We start from the raw sequence: 25380 nt of genomic DNA, 5'->3' as shown, positions 1-25380 counted from the left end.
CTTGGTCTTTTCTCAATATGGCAGTGCTTATGTACTTATGATAGATACATCTAGATTCTTCATCCAGAGGTATTCAAATCAGCTCAGCTGTGACGTAGAAGGGTTCTATTTAACTTATTATAGACCGTGCTAAGGCAATTTTTAGAAATGAACTTATGCAATCAAGATTTTTTAATTTCTTATTCTTAATGCCATTTTGAATATTTCCATAATTTATTTATTAGGAATTATCTACTGCCTTTTTGAACAATCTCACCTTAGTGGAATGCAGGCACGAGAGATGTTGGATCCACTGGGAAACAGTGATCATAACATGATCAAATTTGAGTTGATATCTGGAGTAAAGTCAATAAAGAAATCTACTGTAGCAGCATTTAATTTTCAAACTGGTTACTATGACAAAATGAGGAAAATGGTTAAAAAGAAGCTGAAAGGGTTGACTGCAAAGGTTAGGACTTTGAAATCAGGCATGGACGTTGTTTAAAAATACCATTGTGGAAGTCCAGACCAGATGTATTCCATGTATTAATAAAGATGGAAAGAAGAGCAAACGACAGCTAGCATGGTTAAAAGGTGAAGTGAAATAGGCTATTAGAGCCAAAAGAACATGCTTCAAACAATGGAAAAAGGATCAAAACGAAGAAAATAAGCAACATAAGCATTGTCAAGCTAGATGCAAAGCACTGATAAAAATGTTTAACAGAGAATACGAAGAAAAACTTGCCGTGAAGACTAAAACTCAAAGTAACACCTTTTTCAGGTACATCAGACGCAAAAAGCCTGTGAGGGAATCCGTGGGACAGTTAGATCATGAAGTAGCAAAAAGGGCAGTCAGGGAGGACAAGGCCATAGTGGAGAGCTTGACTGAATTCTTTGCTTTGGTATGTACAGGGATCTACCTGTACAGGAAGGTTTTCAAGGGTGACAATGCAGAGGAACTGAAAGAAATCTCGGTGAACCTGGAAGTTGCCAACTTGACAAGTTAAAGAGTGACAGATCACCTGGACCAGATGGCATATACCCAGTGGCGTACCAAGGGGGGGAGGCGGTGGGGGCAGTCCGCCCTGGGTGCACGCCGCTGGGGGGTGCCGCGGCGCACGCCTGTTGGCTGTGACTTCGAATCGTTACGCAAAATTCTCTCATTCGCTGCAGCTCCCTCCCTCTGCCCCGGAACAGGTTACTTCCTGTTCCGGGGCAGAGGGAGGGAGCTGCAGCGAACGAGAGAATTTAGCGTAACGATTCGAACTCGCAGCCAACAGGCGCGCACCGCGGCACCCCCCCTAGCGGCGTGCACCCGGGGGGGGGGTGTCATTTCGCCGGGGGGGGGGGGCGCATCGGCGATCCGCCCGGGTGTCGTCGACGCTAGGAACGCCACTGCATATACCCCAGGGTACTGAAAGAACTCAAACATGAAATTGTTGATATGTTGTTAGTAATCTGTAACCTATCATTAAAATAATCTGTAGTACCTGAAGATTGGAGGGTGGCCAATGTAATTCCAATTTTTAAAAAGAGTTTCAGGGGTGATCTGGGAAATTACAGACCGGTAAGCCTGACTTCTGTGCTGGGGAAAATAGTGGAAACTATTATAAAGAATAAAATTACAGAACACGTAGACAAACATGGTTTAATGGGACAGAATCAGCATGGAATCAGCCAAGGGATGTCTTGCCTCACCAATTTGTTTCTTTGCTTTGAATGTGTAAAAAAACGTGAATAAAGGTGAGCCGGTTGACGAAGTGTATCTAGATTTTCAGAAAGCTTTTGATAAGTTCCTCATTAGAGACTCCTGAGAAAATTAAAAAGTCATGGGATAGGAGGCAATCAGGGGCATAATCGAAAGAGAAGGGTGTCCATCTTTTGACACAAATTGGGAGATGGGCGTCTTCTCAGGGTCGCCCAAATCGGCATAATCAAAACCCGATTTTGGGCGTCCTCAACTGCTTTCCGTCGCGGGGATGACCAAAGTTCACGGGGGTGTGTTGTCAGCGTAGCGAAGGCGAGACGGGGGCGTGGTTAAGAGATGGGCATCCTCGGCCGATAATGGAAAAAAGAAGGGCATCCCTGACGAGCATTTGACCGACTTTTCTTGATCCCTTTTTTTTCACGACCAAGCCTCAAAAAGGTGCCCGAATTGACCAGATGACCACCGGAGGGAATTGGGGATGAGCCCCCCTTAGTCCCCCAGTGGTCACCAACCCCCTCCCCCCCCCCAAAAAAAATTCTAAAACATTTTTTGCCAGCCTCTATGCCAGCCTCAAATGTCATACCCAGCTCCATCACAGCAGTATGCAGGTCCCTGGAGCAGTTTTTAGTGGGTGAAGGGCACTTCAGGCAGGCGGACCCAGGCCCACCCCCCCCCCCCCCACCTGTTACACTTGTGGTGGTAAATGGGAGCCCTCCAAAACCCACCCGAAACCCACTGTACCCACATGTAGGTGCCCCCTTTCATCCCTAAGGGTTATGGTAGTTGTGGGGGGTGGGTTTTGGGGAGGGGGTTGGGGGGCTCAGCACCGAAGGTAAGGGAGCTATACACCTGGGAGCAATTTTTGAAGTCCACTGCAGTGCCCCCTAGGGTGCCCAGTTGGTGTCCTGGCATGTGAGGGGGACCAGTGCACTATGAATGCTGGTTCCTCCCACAACCAAATGCCTTGGACGCCCATCTTGTTTCGATAATACGGGATGCCCCGCCCATTCACAAGGGCGTCCTTAGAGATGGGCGTCCCCATTCGATTATGCCCCTCCACGTCTTTCTGTGGATTAGGACTTGGTTATTGGACAGGGTTAAATGGCCATTTTTCTCAATGGAGGATGAATAGTGGAGTTCCATAGGGATCTGTACTGGGACTGGTGTTATTTAACATATGTATAGATGATCTGGAAAATGGAATAATGAGTGGTTTGATTAACCCCCCTTTTAGAAAGCTGCACTAGTGGCTTTGAATGAGCTGTGTCGGCATTACTTCACCGGCAGCTGCTAGCACAGCTTTGTGAAGGGGGGGGGGGGTGGGGGGGGAATTTGCAGATGACACAAAACTATTCAAAGTTGTAAAAAAAAACATGCAGCTTATCAAAAAATAGCAGGAAGTCCTTAAGAAACTGGAAGACTGGGCATCTAAATGACAGATGAAATTTAATGTGGATAAATGCAAAGTGATGCATGTTGGGAAGAATAATCTGAATCACAGTTACCTGATGTTATGGTCCACCTTAGGAGTCAGTCATTGTAGACAATACACTGAAATCTTCTGCCCAGTGTGCGGCGGTGGCCAAAAAAGCAAACAGGATTCTAGGAATTATTAGGAAAGGAATGTAAAATAAGGCCAAGATATTATAATGCCTCTCTATTGCTCCATGGTGCGACATCACCTTCAGTATTGCCTTCAATTCTGGTCACAATATCTCAAAAAAGATATAGCGGAATTAGAAAAGGTTCAAAGAAGAGCAACCAAAATGATAAAGGGGATGGAACTCCTCCCATATGAGGAAGGGGTAAAGAGGTTAGGGCTCTTCAGCTTGGAAAAGAGATGGCTGAGGGGGGATATGATTGAGATCTATAAAATCCTGAGTAGTATAGACCTGGATTGGCCACTGTTGGAAGCAGGATACTGTGCTAGATGGACCATTGGTCTGACCCAATATGGCTGCTCTTATGTTCAAGATAGTGTACAGGAAGAATAAGTCAAACACAGGCAATAGACAATTACAGCAGTAAAAATATTCATACATACTATGGCATATTGTGCTACTTACAATGTCAACACAATAGACAATAAAACATTTGAATAGACAGCATAGGTGTAAGCGGAGGTGTAACATAGACAGATAGAGAAAAAAGTGTTAGAAAATAAGGGGACTAATTTATAGAAAGCTGTATACGAAATCAGAAAGGTGGTTGAATATTATCTTAGCTAGTGTAGGAGTGGATAAGCCGGTCTTGCTACAGTATCTGCTTTAATGTTGAAATGTAGAGTACGCTGTTTAAATCTGTGAAGCAAAATCCAGCATTACTACATTTTGAACTGCCCTTTTTGGACAGCAGAACGTGAAACGTACAAGGATCAGAACTGTGAAAACATTTACAAGGCAATGGATCAAGGCAGTGTACCTCCTGCCTATTCGTTGTGGGTATCCTGAAAGCCTGACTGGCTGGCCCCCTAGGACAGTGCCGAGAACAATTGCTGTAAAGGCTAATTTTACCACTACTCACATGGAAAATACTGGGAACATTTTCCTTAAGTTCAGACACACAGTTTCTACTGTAAGGAAAAAAAAGCACAGTACCGACTGGTTGACTGATAGGCAACAGAGAGTGGTGGTCAACAGAATTCGCTTGGAGGAAAGAAAAGTGAGTAGTGGAGTGCCTCAGGAATTAGTACTGGGGCTGATACTGTTTAATATATTTATGAGAGACATTGCTGAATGGTTAGAAGGAAAAATGTGCTTTTTTACGGATGACACAAAGATAGCCAATAGAGTGGATTCCCCGGAGGGAGTAGAAACCATAAGAAGAATTAAAATGAAAAGAGTAGTCAAATCTTTGTCTGGCAATTAAAATTTAATGCGAAGAAGTGCAGAGTGATGCACTTGGGGTGCAGAAATCCAAAGGAGATGTACAAGCTGGGAGGAGAGAGTTTGATTAGCACAGTTCAGGAAAGGGACCGTGAGGTGATGATGTCTGAGGATCTCAAGATGACCAAACAATGCGACAGGGAAGTGGCCGTTGCCAGAAGGATGCTGGGCTGCATAGAGAGGGATATAATTAGCAGAAGAAAGGAAGAGTTGATGCTTCTGTACAGGTTGTTAGTGAGGCCCCTCTTGGAGTATTGTGTTCAGTTTTGGAGGCCTTATCTTGCTAAGGAAATAAAAAGACTTGAAGCGGGTAAGAGAAAAGTGACAGAAATGGTATGGGGTTTACACCACAAGACATATGAGGAGAGAATTGATGACCTGAAGATGTTCACCCTGGAGGAAAGGAGAGACAGGGGTGATATGATTCAGACATTCAAATATTTGAAAGGTATTAATATACAAAAACACCTTTTCCAGAGGAGGGAAAGTGGTAGAACTAGAGGACATGAATTTAGATTGCAGGGGGGCCAACTCAGGAATAACGCCAGAAAGTACTTTTTCATGGAGAGGGTTGGTAGATGCCTGGAATTCCCTCCCGCTGGAGGTGGTGGAGATAAAAACATTAACAGAATTTAAAAATGTGTGGGATAAACACAAAGGAATCCTGTATGGAAGGCATGGAACCAAACAAGCTTAGCGGTAATTAGATGGCAACACTAGTAATTGAGAAGCACAGCAAGTGTTGGACAGGCTTCTACAGTCTATGCCCTGATCACGGCTGGACAGATTAAGCTTCAGTAGTTAGAGAACAAGGCCAGACTTCTATGGTCTGTGCCTAATTGAGGCTGGAGAGATAGGCCCAGTGCCAGGCAGACTTCTACAGTCTGTGCCCCGATCATGGCTGGAGAGATTTGGATGGGCTGGAGTGTGCTTCAATGGCAGCTTCAGTAGTTGGAGAATAAAGCTAGGGCTGGGCAGACTTCTACTGTCTGTTCCCTGAAAATGGCAAGGACAAATCAACATCAAATATAGATTAGGTCGTATCATATCATATATTATGAGTTTATCTTGTTAGGTAGACTGTATAGACCGTACAGGTCTTTATCTGTTGTCATCTACTATGTTATGTTATGTTACTGTGTTGCTGCGTTCCCTCCATCTCCCTGCATATTCTAAGGAAATCTCATTTATTTCTGTGTCCTTCAGTCTTGTTGTAGAAACTATAAATATTTCTTAATGGTTCTGTAGTTTGCTTAATTTTAGGCCTTGACAATTGTTTTCTGCTATGATCAGGGCTTTTTCTGAGGGGGTACTTGGGGGTACTGAGTACCGGCACCTTTTCCATTGTCTGCTAAAATTGACCCATGGTCCCCAAGTTTTAATGAAAGAGCACAGGCTCTACATACCAATTCTGCCTTGTCATAGATTCTGTGACTAGTTGCAGGGGGCCTGGCGATTGTGGGGTGGGTCCCTTAGTGATCACCCCACCCATGAAGAGGTGGCCTGGTATTTGAGTACCGGCACCTTTTTCACTAGAAAAACTGCACTAGCTATGATGCACCTTCCTCTGTTATGCATTTCGCCAGTTAGGATCCCCTCTGTTTCTTCCTTCCACCAAATGCAGTCTGTAAGCAAGCGGGCCTGTCTTCCTGCGCGCACCCTGTCTACTGTCGTAAGAGGAGCTCGAATAGCTGAGTAGCTACAAATCATCAAAGCTTACACGACTGACATTTTAGACGAACTTGCAGCTTCATCTCATCCTATATCAGCCAAAGACATATTACTTAGACGGGTGCTAGAGATACTTTTCAACCAACATTCCTGCAGGGAAGTAAGCAATCGGACAAGGCGAATTAATAAAACATCTATCAGATGATTATCAAAGCAGAAAGTGAAGCATTCCTATGGTGGAGTCTGTTCCTCAGGAGGTGCAAGTATGGAATTCTTCGGTCAGATTTCTGGAATGAGCTGTTTAGTTGACGTCTGAAGATGCGTACATAAGGCAAGTGTTTTTCGAAATGGCAGGCTGATTAAGAAAATAGAACATTTTATTGAAGAAATGGGAAAGTGCACCTGGAATTCATTACACCTAACACCCTATCTAATCCTTCCAATCATGTAGCAATATGGTCCTTATACTTTCATTTCTTGGCAATATGCTGGACTGGTGACTTAGATGTTAAAATAACGCAAGAATGTAGCACAAAGTATAAAATGAACTTGGTTGGCAGACTCCCACGTAATGGCATATGTAGGGTTTCTTATGCTTGCCTACGTGCGGAAGCAGGAAGTTAGCAGCAGAACGAGGGCGGGACACAGGGAGGGAAGGCCCTAAGGGAGGCGATCTGCCACTGCGCTTTCACACGGAGGTGAGGCGCTGTTATTTGAATGCAGGGGGCCCAGTGGTGGATGGAGAGAGGCTGTCGATGGAGCCGAGGGCAGGCGGGTGAGACCGGGGACTGCGGCGCCGGGCCCCCCTTGGAGGCCCGGACCCGGGGAATTTTGTCCCCCCTGTCGACGGGGCTGGGGGTGGGTGGGTGGAGACCGGGGATTGCGGTGCAGCAGCCTCGGGGGGGGGGGGGGGCTGGCCCAGTCTCTCAGCGGCCCTGGCTCTGGCCACCTTGTTGGTCTGCCATCATTTACTGTGTTACTGTGGATCAATCTAGATATTAATCAGTTAACACAATTTAATTTCAGACAGTAATCACAACTCTGGGGACAGGGAAATACTTAGTGTACCTGAATGTAACTCACCTTGAATTACAATTGAAAAGGACTGATCTAAATCCAAAACAATAAATACATCCATCCAGTGAACAGTTGTTGCTGCCTTTCTCTGATAATGCCTTCCTGTTTTCAGTCCCACACCGAGCACAGCTGTTTCCACATCCGCCACACCTATGAAATTTTAAGCATGTTGTGTGGAAGTAAGGGAACTGGGAATAAAATGAGAAATTAATAATATTAAGCGACAGAAAGATTATATGGTGGGATTGTCTGTCATGTTTTTTTTTCTTATGAAACTCTGAAAACCTGCTTGTTAGGAAGCTTAGATCCAGAAACAATAGGATCATTTCAGCATTTAATAACAGGCATCTAATGTATTTTGGTTCTTTTTTTGGGAGGGGGGGGTAAGAGATGACAGAAGATATATTTAGTATTTTATCATTGTTTTTATGATGCTTTATGTTGATGTAGTCTGCCTTGGACATTTCAGGGAGAGATGCCCATACATTGAAATAAAGGTTTACCAAGGACGTGGCACAAGCGTTGAATCCTCTTTTTAGAAAAGACATGGAAAGCATTGTTGAGAGTTGACAGGCTTGGCAATGTGGAATAAGAGTTTCTCCTGTTCGTACAGAGAAGGAGAGAGAGCCTGGCTGCTGTTTAACATGTGTTCCCCATGCTCCTAATGAGCACACGGGACCTCTTTTGCTTATTCACCATCCTGCTGTTTGCTGACCTTGCTCATATCAGGGGAGGGACTTAGATGAAGCCTTGTTCAGCGAAAACCATGCAGGCCTGTTATCTGTGGTGAAAGGTTTCCCTTTGATTTTTTGTTTAATGCACTGCTCATCTTTGCCTAAGCCAAGTTATATCATGGTGTTTCCAGACTACAGCTTCATCCTAAAAATTTCCTTGTCAAACATTCTTGAAATCACAAGGCTATAAGGTCACATCAGACCTTGCTAAAATTGAGCATGTGGTCAGGACTGATGCAGGGTAATTGGTGCCCTAAGCAAACTTTCAGCCTTATGCCTCCCTTCAGTTAACATTTAGGCACTTAGACTCATCCCAAGGTTTAGAACTTAAGAACATAAGTATTGTCATACTGCTACAGACAGAAGGCCCATCAAGCCTAGCATCCTGTTTCCAACAGTGGCCAATACAGGTCACAAGCACCTGGCAAAATCCCAAAACAGTGCAATATGTTTTATGCTACTTATCTTAGAAATAAGCAGTGGATTTTCCCCAAGTCCATTTTAATAATGGCTTATGGACTTTTCTTTTAGGAAGCTAGCCAAACCTTTTTCAAACCCCGCTAAGCTCACTGCTTTTACTACATTCTCTGGCAACGAATTCCAGAGTTAAATTACACAATAAGTGAAGGAATATTTTCTGCAATTCGTTTTAAATTTACTACTTTGTAGCTTCACTGCGTGCCCCCTAGTGTTAGTATTTTTGAAAGAGTAAACAAGCGATTCACGTCTACCTGTTCCACTCCACTCATTATTTTATAGACCTCTATCATATCTCCACTCAGCCATCTTTTCTCCAAGCTGAAGAGCCCTAGCCGCTTTAGCCATTCCTCACCTTTCCTCATAGGGAAGTCATCCCATCCCCTTTATCATTTTTGTCACCCTTCTCTGTCCCTTTTCTAATTCCACCGTATCTTTTTTGAGATGCGGTGACCAGAATTGCACACAATATTCGAGGTGCAGTCACACCATGGAGCGATACAAAGGCATTATAATGTCCTCATTTTTGTTTTCCATTCCTTTCCTTTCCTAATAATACCTAACATTCTATTTGCTTTCTTAGCCGTCGCCTCACACTGAGCAGAGTCTTGAAACATCAATCAGGTGCCAATAATTAAATTCAGTTATGGGTACCCCCACACCACCCTTGCCAAAATGATTCTGTAAAAACGGAAGATTGGACATTATTCTTGATGCTAAACTTTATTCTATAGATATATCTATGTACATATCTGGCTGATATTCAAAGTGACTTAAATGGGCATCAGAGCCTCCTGCCCATTTGAATTGCTTGTTCCTGCCCAGCCACCAGTATTCAACAGCTCTTAACCGGACAGCGCCACTGAATATCAGCACTAATTAACCATATCCCAAGAGGGCAGGTCAGGGGTGGTACAGGGGGTGGAGACAAGAGTTATGTGGGTGCCAACAATATTCACTGCCGGTGCCCACATAGCTAACCAGTCTTGTAGACCCATAGCAGCCCTAATTTTGCCAGATTAGCTATGTGAGTGCTGGCTCTGAATCTCAGCTGGCACCTACATAACTTCTGTTTTCTGGCCTACAGAGTACTGTGTTCTCCCCTCCTTCACATCCTCCCACCCTGGCAAGCTTTAATTGCCCCTCCCACCCACCCCAACACAATCATTGGCCCCTCTCTGATCCACCCTTCCAGTCCTGGCAGTCTCCAATCTCCCCCTTCCACTCCTAACACAACTTCTGATCTCCTTCCTACCCAATTTGAACATGCCTCCCCCAGTCCTATCTCAGTCCCTAGCGTCTCCATTGTAAAAATGGCTGCCATTCCCTCTAGTGATATAGCATTCATTGGACCACTAGGGACAAACATAGGCCCTGGGTAGGGGGGACTGTTCAAATTGGGTTAAAGGGTACATTAGAGGTTATGCCAGGGATGGGAGAGGGAATTGGAGGTTGTGCCAAGGGTAGGAGAGCAATCAGAGACTGTGGTGGGGGTGAGAGGGGGATTGGAGAAGTTTTGGAGGGGATGGAGGGATAGGAGACTGTGCAGGGGGTAGGAGGTGGGATCAGAAGTTCTGTCAGGGGTAGAGGGGGATGACCAGGGCTTTTTTTGAGGGGGTACTTGAGGGTACTGAGTACCGGCACCTTTTTCATTGACTGCTAAAATTGACCCATGGACCTCAAGTTTTAATGAAAGAACTCAGGCTCTACACACTAACTCTGCCTTGTCATAGATTCTGTGACTGGTTGCAGGGGGCCTGGCTGTTGTGGAATGATCCCTCAGTGATCATCCCACTCCTGAAGGGTGGCCTAGCATTTGAGTACCGGCACCTTTTTTGCTAGAAAAAATGTACTGGGGACGACACACATGTATGTATGTGTAGGTGTGTGTCTATACATGCACGTGTGCATATACATACATATTTATTTATTTAGATTTTGCTCACACATTTTTCAGTAGTAGCTCATGGTGAGTTACATTCAGGTAAAGATCATTTGAAAAAAATATTTACTCTGTTTGGAAATTGTAGGGAACAGTACATGTTGCTGGTGCTTTGCATTACATAAGAACATAAGAATAGCCATACTGGGTCAGACCAATGGTCCATCTAGCCCAGTATCCTGCTTACATCAGTGGCCAATTCAGGTTTCGAGTACCTGGCAGAAACCTAAATAGTAGCAACATTCCATGCTACCAACTCCAGGGCAAGCAGTGGCTTCCCCATGTCCTTCTCAATAACAAACTATGGACTTTTCCTCCAGGATCTTGTCCAAATGATTTTTAAACTCAGATACGCTAACTGCTGTTACCACATCCTCCAGAACGAGTTCCAGAGTTTAATTATTCTTTGAGTGAAAAACTGTTTTCTCTTGTTTGTTTTAAAAGTATTTCCATGCAATTTCATTGAGTGTTCCCTGGTCTTTATACTTTTTGAAAGAGTGAAGAATCGATTCACTTTTACCCATTCTACTCTACTCAGTCATATCCCCTCTCAGCCTTCTCTTTTCTAAGCTGAAGAGGCCTAACCTATTTAGCCTTTCCTCATATGGGAGGAGTTCCATCCTCTGTATCATCTTGGTTGCTCTTCTCTGAACCTTGTCTAATTCTGCTATATCTTTTTTGAGATACAGCGAGCAGAACTGAACACAATACTGAAGGCACGGTCACACCGTGGAGCGATTCAGAAGCATTAATAGTATTTTCGCTCTTATTCAACATCCCTTTCCTAATAATTCCTAGCATCTCGTTTGCTTTTTTGGCCACGCCACACACTGAACAGAAGATTCTGCTTTTTGTCTACAATGACACCTACATCTATTTCTTGAGTGCTGACTCCTAAGGTGGACCCTCCATCAGGTAACTATGATTCAGATTATTCTTCCCAATATGCATGACTGTCACTGACAGGACCTGTTCTTTTGTTTTTACTACAGATGCTTTTTGCTGCCCCTCTCCAGAAGCTTCTACTCTAGGCAACCACCTAGCCTGCTTGATGGTTTAGCTAGTCCTGCCTGTGGCCATGTCCTGGCACCACCCCTTTAACACGTGCCCATATCAGCAGAATCATAAGTACATAAGTACATAAGTAATGCCACACTGGGAAAAGACCAAGGGTCCATCGAGCCCAGCATCCTGTCCACGACAGCGGCCAATCCAGGCCAAGGGCACCTGGCGAGCTTCCCAAACGTACAAACATTCTATACATGTGGATTTGTGGTTTTTTCCCAAGTCCATTTAGTAGTGGTTTATGGACTTGTTCTTTAGGAAACCGTCTAACCCCTTTTTAAACTCTGCTAAGCTAACCGCCTTCACCACGTTCTCTGGCAACGAATTCCAGAGTTTAATTATGCATTGGGTGAAGAAAAATTTTCTCCGATTTGTTTTAAATTTACTACACTGTAGTTTCATCGCATGCCCCCTATTCTTAGATTTTTTGTAAAGCGTGAACAGACGCTTCACATCCACCTGTTCCACTCCACTCATTATTTTATATCACTTTTCCAAAATATCTTCTGTTTATGCTTGTGCTTTTTCTGTGCTTTTACTTTCTTAATTTTGGCTTAATACCCAATTCTATATAGGTATACAGCCTTTGAGGATTGTCATTTCATGCATCGGTGTATTTAAACCTTATTATAGTTTTTCAATCCACTTTGCTCACATTTTTGCAGAGCTGTGTGCTGAACCAGTAAGAAATTGTGTCATGGTTAAGCACTGCTCCAGGATTTCTCTTGAGCCGTGTTCTAAACTACGAGAACACATTTACAAAAAACCCAAAACCAAATACTTCCTTTCTTCTAGTTTGGACATTAGCTAGTGGAATACCAGCTTTAGAACAGGGCTCCAAAAGTGATCCAGGAAACTCAGTGAGCCTGACATCAGCGAGGAGTTAAAGTGGTGGAAGCTATTATGAAATTCCACATTACCTTACTGTGGGTTTGTCACTGACCGAAGGGTAAGAAACAGAGAGAAGGATTAAATGGTCAGTTTCCCCAATGGAGGAAAGTGAATAGCAGAGTGCCATAGGGACCTGTATTGGGACCAGTGTGTATATTGTCACGCAGCAATAGAGGGGATTAGATTTGCAGATGCCACAAAATTATTCAAAGTATATGCACAGACTGAGGAATTGCAGCAGGAGCTCCTTATGAAACTGAGGAACTGGCAGGGCTGGCCCAAGGGTATCTGACACCCTAGTCTAAACTTCAGCCATGCACCCCACCCCCCAGGGGTGCCTGAAGACTCTACTCCCACTTTAGCATCTTCTCTTCCCCTCTCCTTCTCTAATTCACCCACAATGACCAGCATCTTCCCTTTCCTTTTCTACCTCCCCCCAGGGACCAGCATCTCCCTTTCCCCTCTCTTTATACCCTTCCATTGGCCAACATTTCCCTTTTTCCTCCATACCCCTCAATTGTTCAGCATCTCCTCACCCTCCTCATCTCCTGCTCCTCTGGTGGCCAGCATGTCTCCCTTCCCCTGTACCTCTCTCTCGCTCTCTCCTTCTCCTTCCCTTCCTCCATCCCTCTTTATCCCCTCCCCCCCCAGGGAGCCAGCATCTCCCTTTCTCCTTTTATTTTCCCCCTCCGGTTGCCAGAATTTCTCTTTTTCCTCTCTAGCCCCCATCTCCCAGTTTCCAGCATCTCCCTCTCCCCTCTGTACTCTCTATCCATCCCAAGTTGCCATCATCTCCTCTCTACCTCTCTACCTCCCCACAGGGGCCCACCACCTCCCCTCTTTTGGCCAGCATTTCCTCTCCCCCCCCCCCCCCCCCCCCCCAGTGGCCAGCATGTCTCCTTCTCCTTGTACCTCTCCCAAGGTCATCAGCATTTTTTCTTCCCTCCCTCCCTCTTTATCCTCCCCTGTCAGGTGACCAGCGTCTCCCTTTCCCTTCTCTAACCCCCCCCCCCCCCAAGTTGCCAGCATCTCCTCTTGCCTTCTCTAACCTCCCCCTCCCCCCAGCTCTGGGAACTGGGTATCTAAATAGTAAATAAAATTCATTGTGGACAAGCTCAAAGGAATACTCACAAATAAATCCTAACTATAGGTACAGAATGCTGGGCTCTAAATTAGGAGTCACCCCATAGGAAAAGAATGGTAGTCATTATGGGTAACATGTTGAAATACTTAGCTCAGTGTGTGGCAGTGGTCAAAAAACAAATAGAAATTTTTAATAAATGTAATTGAATTTAGTTAGAATTATATATTCTGCTTCAATATAAACTGGAATATGCCCAAAGCAAAATCACAATGTACAAACAAGAAAGAGGTCAGTATTCAAGGATATTTATGTGGCCAGTGCTGGTGATACATACAATACTTTAAAAAATAATATTCTGAGGCTACACAAATAATTTTGGATGTATAAGTCATTATGCCCCTAATTCTATAAACTTGAGCGCACAATTTTGCAAATAGTGCACAAAATTGTGCATGCAAGTTAAAGAATAGTGACTAACTTACCCCTCCTTTTACAAAGTTGCCGCACTGCAATGCCGACATAGCCCATTTAAAGTGAATGGGCTGTGTCATCATTACCACACCGACAACTGCTAGCTGACTCCTCCCTAACTATCAAGCAGCCACTCAGAAACAGTTTTCCTGTACAAGTTATCCAGGAACCCACCCCTTGGGCTGGATCCCCACTCCTCTCACTCTCCAAACCCTCTCCCCAGTGACTCTGGATAGTTCTGCAACCCATACCTTAATAATTCCTAATAATTTTATTTTATTTTTGTTGCACTTGTATTTTTTATTTATTTATTTTATTGCATTTGTATCCCACATTTTCCCACCTCTTTGCAGGATCAATGTGGCTTACAATACATCATGAATAGTGGAAATAGATTAGAAAATAGACATTTAGTGTTACAGAAGGATGATTGGACAACATGATAATGAAGAAACATGATGGTAGTATAACAAGCAGATATTATAGGACAGTGCTGAACATATGTGGAGGAGTTGTGTATGTTCACATTGGTTGATCTTTGTGGTATGCCTTGTTGAAGAGATAGGTCTTCAGCAGTTTGCGGAAGTTCATTAGTTCGTCAATCGTTTTTAAGTTGCGCGGTAATGCATTCCATAACTGTGTTCTCAAGTAGGTAAAGTTTGACGCATGCATTAGTTTGTATTTTAGACCTTTGCAGTTAGGGAAGTGCAGATTGAGGAATGTGCGGGACGATCTTTTGGCATTCCTGGGTGGTAGGTCTATCAGGTCTGATATGTAGGCTGGTGCTTCTCCGTGAATGATTTTGTGGACTAGGGAGCATACCTTGAACGTGATATTTGCAGGCTCAATGTGGCTTACAATGTTCCATTGTGGCATTCGCCGTTCCAGAGTAGAAGATAAATTGGTGTTACATAGAGAGAGTGGTTGACATCATAGAATTTAAGCAATTAGATATAGAAAAGAAAACATTCAGAATATAGGGTACAGTGGAGGTGTGTTAAGCTACAGTTATTGATCGTTGTGGTATGCCTTGTTGAAGAGATAAGTCTTCGGAGATTTACGGAAGTTAATTAGTTTGTAAATTGCTTTTAAGTTAAGTGCAGGGGATTACAATATTTTGAGGCAACAAACTTGTTATTTTTTCCTTGTTTAAGTTACTACATTAAAGCAGATTTGCTTAAGAATTGAGACTCTATCTTGCTGATGTTGTGTGCTTAGGGTTGCTATATTTGCTCTCTCCAAAAAGAGGATATATGCTCTGCGCCTGTCACGCCCTACCCCGCCCCCTGTCACTTCCCTCTAAGAGTGTCCTATCCTCCCCTTCTTTACCTTACTGTAGTGCCCTGGTAGTCTAGTGACCTCTTCGGGGCAGAAAAGAGCCCCTTCTTTCCTGCCGGCACGGCTGTAGACTGTTTTTGCTGCCTCCCATCCCGGCACCGATTCAAAATGACTGCTGAGAGTTCAAGCAGTGACCTTGCAAGAATTCTGCGGAAGTCTTGCGAGGCCGCTGCTTGAACTCTCAGCATGCCATTTTGAATCGGCACCGGGGTGGGAGGCAGCAAAACAGTCTGCAGCCATGCTGGGCAGGAAAGAGGGGGCTCTTCCTGCCCCGAAGAGGTCACTGGACCACCAGGGCACTACAGTAAGGTAAAGAAGGGGATTAAAGGACACCCTTAGACCCGTCAGCCCGCCAGTCTGCCCATTCGTCCGCAAATCCAGACAAATGAGCAGGCTGCAAAAACCTACCTGGTTGCCCACCGTGTCTTCAAAAAGAGGATATGTACAGGTAAAACCAGACGTATGGTAACCCTATGTATGTTTACAATATTGGATTTAAACTGCATGCTTATCACTTTGGGAGTGAGGTAGCAGAGCAGTGATGAAGCTTGCCTGAAACTTCACAGACAGTATTCTTTAATCTTAGCATGTAAATGCTGTACAGGTCCCTCCCATATCTATAACCCCCCCCCCCCCCCAGCAGTTGTGCGCTAAAGGAATTACGTGGTGAGGTCAAACGTGGCCTTGGAGCGTCCTTAGGTGGATCATTCCCGTATTCTAAGGCTATTTTTACCGCTGGTGTAAAATGGCTGATTTTTCTATTTTCCTCATTAATGACCACATACTAATTTTCACATTAGCGCGTGGCCATTATCACGTGAACCTCTACTGCCACCCCTTATGTAGGTGGTAAGGGTTCACGCACTAATCAGTTAGTGCGCATGACTGATTAAATTGATATTCAGACTTAACTGGCCATAGTGGCCATGGGTTAGTGGATAAAGACGCGGTCTTCTTTATCTGCTACCCTTGGCTGGTTAGGTCTGAATATCAGGACCAGGGCTTTTTTTGAGTGGGTACTTGGGGGTACTGAGTACAGGCACCTTTTCCATTGTCTGCTAAGATTGACCTATTGGACCCCAAGTTTTAATGAAAGAGCTCAGGCTCTACACACCAATTCTGTCTTGTCATAGAATCTGTGACTGGTTGCAGGGTCCTGGCTATTATGGAGTGGATCCCTCAGTGATCACTCCACCCCTGAAGGGTGGCCTAGCATTTGAGTACCGGCACCTATTTTGCTAGAAAAAAACGCACTGATCAGGACCTAACCGGTCTCCACTCCCGGAACACTCCCAATATGGCCGACTTGCAGTTTGGCACTAATTGGTCATTTTCAGCTAAAATACCTGGTTAAATGCCGCTGAAACTGGCTGGTTAGCCGCAGACAAGCAAGTTAACCGTTTCACAGCTGTTTTATTCCATTACAAGCCGTTAAGCCCATTAAAACAGGCGAGCTTTGTGTTTAGAAAAATGTAATGAAATAGTGAAAGGAAGAAATGAGTCAATGTCTACAGTACACCCCTCCCTCCCCCTCCGAGTTCCAGGCCCCCTCCCTCCCCCCTCTGAGTTCCATGCCCCCCTCCCCCCACGTTCCAGGTCCCCCTCCCTCCCTGTCCTCGGAGTTCCAGGCCTCCGTGCATCTCCTCCGAATTCCATGCCCCCCCCTGTCCTCCTAGTTCCAGGCCCCCTCCCTGCCTGTCCTCTGATTATAAAGTTCTTACCTCGGGGTCCGGCGGGAGTGAAAGGCGAACAGGTTGGACGCTTGAGCCTGCCTTCCCTGTTCCCCTTCTCTCTCAGCTAAGAGCTCTGTCTCTGGTGCCGCCCTCATTTCCTTTTTCCGCAAGGGCGGGACCAGAGGCAGAGCTGTCAGCTGAGAGAGAAGGGAAGGCAGGCGGGGGTACGGATAAAGACGCTTCCCACGCTGGACTCTGTGGCCGTCTGCTTCTGAGCGAGGGCTGCTGCTGCTGTATCTGATGTCGCCCTCCCCTTAGCAAGGCAAATAGACTCCCTCGGTGGAAGGGGCGGGACAGCGACGCCGGCAATGGATCTGTGAGACCTGCTGCGCATGCGCGGAACGTCGATGGCAGCTGCTCTCTACTGCGCATTTGTGGGTGAGTCGGTCACAGCTCATTTATATAGTAGGATCGGCCAGAATAAAATTAAATATACCTACGAGCCCATGACCTGTGCAGAAGTGATGTGTATAGCCTTGTGCCAAACGCACAATAACACATGCAACCCGTGTGCCACGTCGACAATAATGTGTACAGTTCCATGACTAAAATGAATAATCAGTTTCTACTCAAAAGAAAGTTGTTGTCAACACAAGTAGGCAATCACATTCTCGAGTCTACCGAAAAGCTTTTTACAAGTTGCAGTGATTGCCTTGATCAGACCTTCAGCAAACGACTAGTGAGTTATTTAATTAAAACACATCTGAACAGAGAGAATAATCTAGACATATTCATAGCTGGTGGTTATGAGTCATTTCCTATAAAATGCTTTGGCTGTGAAGAAATGACATTAGACGGAACTGTGCTGAGTTATGCCTCTACCCCAGTGATAATTCAATAATTCTATAAGAAAATGTTCAGGCTTCCTAAATACACTCTGCATCACATAGGTACTTCCTCTGAGTTTATTTCAAATCTTTTTTTTTTTCTTGGAACACTTGGCATCAAAACACAACATTCAAAGAAGAATACCATTTAATGACAATTTTCAACTTTTTGAACAACCAGGGTATATACAGAACTATTGATAATGGGTTTTCCATTTTGCCCCACTACATCCCCAAACTTCCTCTGACTTTAAGAGGGCAATTTTGAAAACGAAAGGTTTAACTGAGTGAGTAAGATGTTAACGGGGTAAATCCTTGGGGATAAAATTGCTCCCATTTCCTCAGCAGCTAGATTTAGTCATGGAATACAAGGGGCATTCCCAGGAACAGGAAGGAGGCTGGTGGAAGGAACGTGAATGCAAGGGATTTGATTTTTGATTTTTATTCCATGTTATTTTCCATATAGCCACAATCTTTGCAAAAGCTAATGTTGAAATGGAAAACACTGTGGTAGTTTCTCTTCAAAATTAGCTTGAAGCTCCACAGCTGGAAAAGTAGATTATAAGCTCTGTGGAGCAGGGGTCTCTGCATCAGCATTGTGTGCTCCTGGTGACACAATGGAAAGGTTAAGTAGCTATAGTATTACCTGTGAACCTTTCACCTATCTAACCAGCTAAAAACTTCCTCTTAAGTCTTTGTAACAGAGTTCTAGTGACTGTTGGTCTTGGAAAGAAAGGGATTCTTTGTACTGTTTTACTATAAAAATCCAAAAGCGATAATGTATGTGGACCAGTGGCACAGCTATGGGTGGACTCGGGCCTACCCATTCCTGGCTCAGGCCCACCCAGCAGCAGCAGCACCACACTCCCTTCTCTCCCTCTCCTCCACCAGCAGCCCGACATCTGCCCCTCTCTCTGAACCTCCTCCCCCATGTACTTCAGAGGTGTATCCCTGGCACCCGCAGTGATTCATTTTTGCTGCCAGCGCCGGTCTCGCAGGCTTTCTTCTGCCATGTTCCACCAGTGAGGAAAAGGAAAGTGACGTCAGCAAAGGTGGAACACGACAATGGGAAGTCTGTGTGACTGGCGCAGGCAGCGAAAATGAATTGCTGCAGTCGCAAAGGACGCTTCTGAGGTACTCAGGGGAGGGGTTTCAGAGAGAGGGGAGTTGCCGGTCTTTGGGCGGGGGATTGGGGAGAGAGGGTGAGATGTTGAATGTGTGTGGGGGAGGGGGGAGAAGTCTGACAGGAAGGTAAAAATAAACCTATATATTTTATATATCTATGGGGGGGGGGGGGGTAGAAGGGCCCATCCAAGTTAACCCTGGGCCCTCCTAAAAAATGGGTCTGTCTATGCCTCTGCTTTTGAGACCACACGATTCTTTCTTCAGATGCTTTGGCTATCAGAACTTCTGCAAATTTCTGAATAAAGAAGCACAGAGGATACAATGGGTGTCAGGGCTTCCACAGCCTCAAGCCTCACTTCTTCCTGCTTCCTTGGCCTTCCTAATCCAAAATTGCACTGTCAGCAGTAGTCATAGATGCTGGGTAACACCAGTGGATGTGGATAGTAGACTAGAGTGAGTCAAGGATAAGCCCTTCTCCTGACTGCTTCTACCTAAACAAGGAGGTTTCAGACACTGGCCACACATTTGGACCTGGGCATCCCTCTTTGAAATGAGCCCCTTTCGCCTCTTCGCCTCATATGAAAGATGTGCAGTACAGTCTTATACAACCTGCTTGTTTTACCAATTGGCCAGGCCCTGTGTATTGTGGGATTGATCTTGGGTACACATTACATTTCTTCATCTGAAGGTGACTGTATGTCATCTCACAGCTCCCGGAGCCTCCTGCTACTGTAGAAAAAGCTAAGTAAGCCTCCAGGTAGACCAAATATTATAGGGCAGACAATAGCTAGCTTTTCCTACTTAATGAATCACCAAGGGCTTAATTCATTCCAAAACGTTTTCACCTCTGGAGGTCAAGTACCAGGAAAAGCAAAACTCCAGACAGCAAATGTTATAAATGCAAATATTTGGGAGATTTTTGTCAACAAAGGAAGACAATCACATCTCCAAACCTGCTATTTGTAGCAGCAGGTGGAGGAACTGCCACAGCTGCTCCATTTCTGCCCGTAGACATGCCCACAGGCACTGACTCACCCAGGTACAACCCCTAATTCTAGAAAATTGCATGCCAAAACTTCTGACTTGTATATAACTTATACGCAGAATGAGTTACCCATATTCAAATATCTAAAATTCAAAAATGTATTTAATATATATGATTAGAATATTTTTTTTTCTGACTAGCACGTAAATGTGAATGCACAGCTTATAAGATCAGTTGTGTGCGTGGCTTTGGGGGTCTTTTACTAAGCCACAGTAGCATTTTTATTACACACTAATGATTGGCACACACTAAATGCTAGAGGCTTCCATAGGAATATATGGGCATCTCTAGCGTTTAGTGCACGCTTACTTTTTAGTGTGCACCAAAAACGCTACTGTGGCATAGTAAAAGGTTCACTTAGAGGGGCATAATCGAACAGGGGCGCCCATCTATAAGGGTGCCCATCTCTAGGGACGGCCCCGTAAAGAAGCGTCCCCGACCGTATTATCGAAACAAGATGGGTGGCCATCTTTTGTTTCAATAATACGGTCGGGGCCGGCCAAATCTCAACATTTGGGTCGACCTTAGTGATGGCTGGCATTGGTTTTCGCCGTTAATGGAAACCGAGGCCGGCCATCTGAAAACCGGCCAAATCCAAGCCATTGGGTCGTGGGAGGAGCCAGCATTTGTAGTGCACTGGTCTCCCTCACATGCCAGGACACCAACCGGGCACCCTAGGGGGCACTGCAGTGGACTTCATTAATTGCTCCCAGGTTATTAGCTCCCTTCCCTTGTGTGCTGAGCCCCTCAAATCCCCCCCAAAACCCACTCCCCACAACTGTACACCACTACCATAGCCCTTATGGGTGAAGGGGGGCACCTATGTGTGGGTACAATGGGTTTTGGGTGGGTTTTGGAGGGCTCCCATTTACCACCACAAGTGTAACAGGTATGGGGGGATGGGCCTGGGTCTGCCTGCCTGAAGTGCACTGCACCCACTAAAACTGCTCCAGGGACCTGCATACTGCTGTCAGGGAGCTGGGTATGACATTTGAGGCTGGCATACAGGCTGTCAAAAAATGTGTTTAATTTTTTTTTTAGGGTGGGAGGGGGTTTGTTACCACTGGGGGAGTACGGGGAGGTCATCCCTGATCCCTTCCGGTGGTCATCTGGTCAATTCGGACACCTTTTTGAGGCTTGGTCCTGAAAATAAATGGACCAAGTAAAGTTGGCCAAGTGCTCGTCAGGGCCGCCCTTCTTTTTTCCATTATTGGCCGAGGACAGCCATCTCTTAACCACGCCCCCGTCTGCCTTCGGTACACTGCCAACCCGCCCCCTTGAACTTTGGCTGTCCCTGCGACGGAAAGCAGTTGAAGCCGGCCAAAATCGGCTTTCGATTATACCGATTTGGCCACCATTAGGAGAAGGACGCCCATCTCCCAATTTGTGTCGGAAGATGGACGCCTTTCTCCTTCGAAAATAAGCAGGTTCATGACTTAATTAGCTGCTAATTGGCCTTAACTAATGATTGGCAAGGTAGGTGTTAATTGGCACTGATTGGCAGTTACGTGCGTAACTGCCCTTAGTCGCTATTCTGTAAGTTGTACACTCAAATTCCAGAGCGTGCAACTTCAAGGGGGTGGGGGCCTGGGTGGGTCGGGGATGTGTCAGACAGTTACATGCACAGGTTATAGAATGCTATCATTTATGTGCCTATCTGCCTACACGTAGGATCAAGCATTTACACCCGCCTTTGAACTAACTTAAGTGCTTGCGCTTCAAATTAGGTACGTAAATGCAGACTTACGCTAGTATTCTATAGCGGCATTGGCATGCACAACTGCTGTTATAAATTCACGCTTACCCCTAGATTCTATATATGGCGCCCAAAATTGCACATATCAGGCATATTCCATAATTGCGTGTGCAACTTAATTGACAAATGAACAGTTACTTGGCAATAACTGGGCACTAACAATCAATTATTGGCGCTAATTGGCAACAATTGAAGTTTGCACATGAATCTTCCTAGTTGGGATTCTGTAAAGATGTGCTTGTAACTTTTCCATGTGTATCCAAAAAGGGGACGTGGCCATGGGAGGAGCGTGGGTGGATTATGGATGTTCCTAGAAATTATTCACATATTTAGCAGATTCGTGCCTAATTTAGGTGCAAGGATTATTTCAGTTGATGTAAATCCTGGGCTTGGATCCTGGCACTAAGTACTGTTCTATAAACAGGACCCAAATTTGGGCACCATTTATAGAACAGTGCTTAGCGCTCATTTTTTTTTTCAGCGCCTACATTTGGACGCCATGTACAAAATCCAGTCCTTAGTGTGCATCATCCTGGCACCTATCTTAAGACAATCTATAGAGAATTACCTCCATATTGTAAAGTCCTTTTATTTGTCTCTTGGAGCCCTTAACACACACATGTATTTCCTTTTGCTCCAAGCTGCCTTCAGTCAAGTCTAAAGAATTGCTACAGACCTAGGGTTCCGTTGTATTGTATAGGGATGCTTTTAACTCTTTTTAAACTTTTTGGGGGATTTTTAAAATCTAATTACTTGCCTTTTCCAAATCTGAGTTCAAGGTGAGTTACATTCAGATACGTGAATATTTCTTTGTCCAACTAGGCTCGCAGTGTTGTATATGCTTACAGAACAATAGGACAGATGGCTGGAATGATCCTTTCCTTTGTATTAGTCTTGGGTGTGCTTGGCACAGATGGAAAGAGTGGTAGTGGGAGGGGTAATGAAGTTGGTGGGAGTGGGGAGCCTGGTGTGGTCTTCCCTGTGGAAGAATCTCAATAAGGTGGACTGGATGGGCTAGTTTTTTTTTTCTTTATCTGCCATTATCTACTACAGGAGGTCTTAACTAGTTCCCCGTACCCCCAAGAGGTACAGGAAGAAGTCAAATGGGGTGCAGAGAAGGGTCTGGAAATCTGAGGAACTTTATTGAAACTTTCTAGAGAGTGTGAAGGCAGTTATTGGTAGTATAACTGCGTGCTACTGTAATTTTAGTGACATCTTAGCAGTTTGCGACTAACAGTTAGTGACTCTATGTAGCTGTCAGTAGTCACTAGTGGACACGTGGTTTAGGAAGGAGATAAGAGGGTTTCATTGATCTGATCTACTGCTGCACAACTTATATTCCGTCAGTGTCGCTATGCTCATTTTAGCCCTCTCCTCAAGTCACTTCACTGGCTCCCTATCCGTTTCCGCATACAGTTCAAACTCCTCTTATTGACTTACAAGTGCTTTCACTCTGCAACTCCTCAGTACTTCTCCACTCTTATCTCTCCCTACACTCCTCTCTGGGAACTCCGTTCACTGGGTAAATCTCTCTTATCTGCACCCTTCTCCTCCACTGCTAATTCTAGACTCCGTTCCTTTTATCTTGCTTCACCATCAGTGGCGTTCCTAGCATGGATGGCACCCGGGGCGGATCGCTGATGTGCCCCCCCCCCCCCCCCCGCCTGCGAAATTACACTTTCCCCCCCTTCCCGGCGAAATGACACCCCCCCGGGTGCTCGCCGCTGGGGGGGTGCCGCGGTGCGCGCCTGTGGGCTCCGACTTCGCTCGTTCGCTGCAGCTCCCTCTGCCCCAGAACAGGAAGTAACCTGTTCCAGGGCAGAGGGAGCTGCAGCGAACGAGCGAAGTTCGCGAAGTCGGAGCCCACAGGCGCGCACCACGGCACCCTGCATCGGCCTGCACCCGGGGCGGATCGCCCCCCCTTGGTACGCCACCATATGCCTGGAATAGACTTCCTGAGCCGGTACGTCAAGCTCCATCTCTGGCCGTTTTCAAATCTAGGCTAAAAGGCCACCTTTTTGATGCTGCTTTTAACTCCTAACCCTTACTCACTTGTTCAGTACCCTTATTTTATCATCCCCACCTTAGTAATTCCCTTATCTCTTATTTGTCCTGTTTGTCTGTCCTAATTAGATTGTAAGCTCTGCGGAGCAAGGACTGTCTCTTTATGTCCAGTGTGCAGCGCTGCGTATGTCTAGTGATAAGTAATAGTAGTACTTACACACATATTCTTCCCTTTCAGCATAAATGCTCAGAGTGATGTACTGCAGGGACATCACAGGGGAGTGACTAAAAGTGGCTTAGTCAGGTTGAATAGTCCTGCTGACTACCTGGACGTTTTAAATTATTGCGCAGTCCTCTAGAGGTTCAGCTTTCTTTAAAGGATTCAGAAACATGACCTTCCTAACAAAACTATGATCTGTCCAAGGGGTCCAGCTTAAATTGAGGAGTTTTTGTTTTGTTAACTATGGAGCTCCATCACTACAGCGTACTTGCAAACCTGTTAGCTGAAAATAATTGTGCGTAGCTAGGTCTGTTGTCGTCACGTAAGTATATTCAATTATCAGCCACTCAATCAGTTTTATTTTCAACGGCCTTTCAATTCACAATGACCAAGGCAAAGTAAAAATAAATAAAATAAAGAATACCATAATGGTTACATAATAATACATACAAGAACATAAATAAAAGTGGAAAAACATAATTTCCAGAACTCACGCCTCTGCTGCTGTTAATTCCTTCTAATGTTCTGAAGGGTTTAACTGCAGTTCACTTTTGGTCTGTTTTTTTCTTTTTAAATCTTTTTGTTTGTTTTCTGAAAGTGGGCAAATTGCTCTCTTTTGAACAGTTGGAATCTTAACAGTTGCTGGGTTGTTTTTTTTTTTTTTTTTGCCAGTGCATAGTGAAGTATCTTTACCATAAAGTGACCCATCCTAAATTCCAGTCTTCATTTCAAGCAGGATATTTGTTCCTAGTCCTTGTGTTTCACTGGCAGGCGTCTCCCACAGAAACTATTACCTGCTTTCAGAATGTTTTTGTCCTGTTTTGCTCCTCCCTTTCCTCCTCCATACCTATTTTTTTTCCTTTCTTTCATTTGTTTGGGGGAAGAATTGTTGTTTTTCTTCAGTGCCATTTTGCGAAAATGTTCATAACTGGGTTTTCACACCTGGCTTCAATTGACAATGATTTATTGTATTTTTTTCACTCACTTTGGGCTGTGGGAGGTAGGGAAAGTATTTTGTAAGGAAAGAAAAAGAGCTTTCTGGTTTTCCTTGTGATTGTTTTTAAAGGAACGATTGACATTCATAGAAAGTTTTTTTTTTTTTCCCCCCCCCCCCCTCTTTTCTTCCTAGGTATATGCATAAAATGTGGGAAGGGTGTGTATGGAGCAAGTCAAGCTTGCCAGGCTATGGGCAATCTTTTCCACACCAACTGCTTCACCTGCTGCTCCTGTGGTAAGTGAGATGACCCGCTCTCAGTTCCATTTTAAGTGTGCGTGTTGTTGTTGGTTTTATTCTCTTAAGATGGCAAAATTTGTAACTGTAGTCTGAGAATGATAGATTTAAAACAAA

General features: G+C 44.9%; 1 protein-coding gene across 1 annotated transcript in view; it reads left to right on the top strand.

Annotated features, from left to right (window-relative positions):
- WTIP (WT1 interacting protein) overlaps positions 1 to 25380 on the top strand; it is a 238722-nt gene that overhangs the window by 55674 nt on the left and 157668 nt on the right. Inside the window, exon 2 of the mRNA XM_030204445.1 lies at positions 25162 to 25263. Within this exon, the coding sequence (XP_030060305.1) occupies positions 25162 to 25263 (102 nt within the window). The remainder of the gene's footprint in view (positions 1 to 25161; positions 25264 to 25380) is intronic.

Source organism: Microcaecilia unicolor, chromosome 5, assembly GCF_901765095.1.
Source record: "Microcaecilia unicolor chromosome 5, aMicUni1.1, whole genome shotgun sequence".
NCBI lineage: Eukaryota > Metazoa > Chordata > Amphibia > Gymnophiona > Siphonopidae > Microcaecilia > Microcaecilia unicolor.
This window is presented reverse-complemented; position numbering and strand designations above follow the sequence as displayed.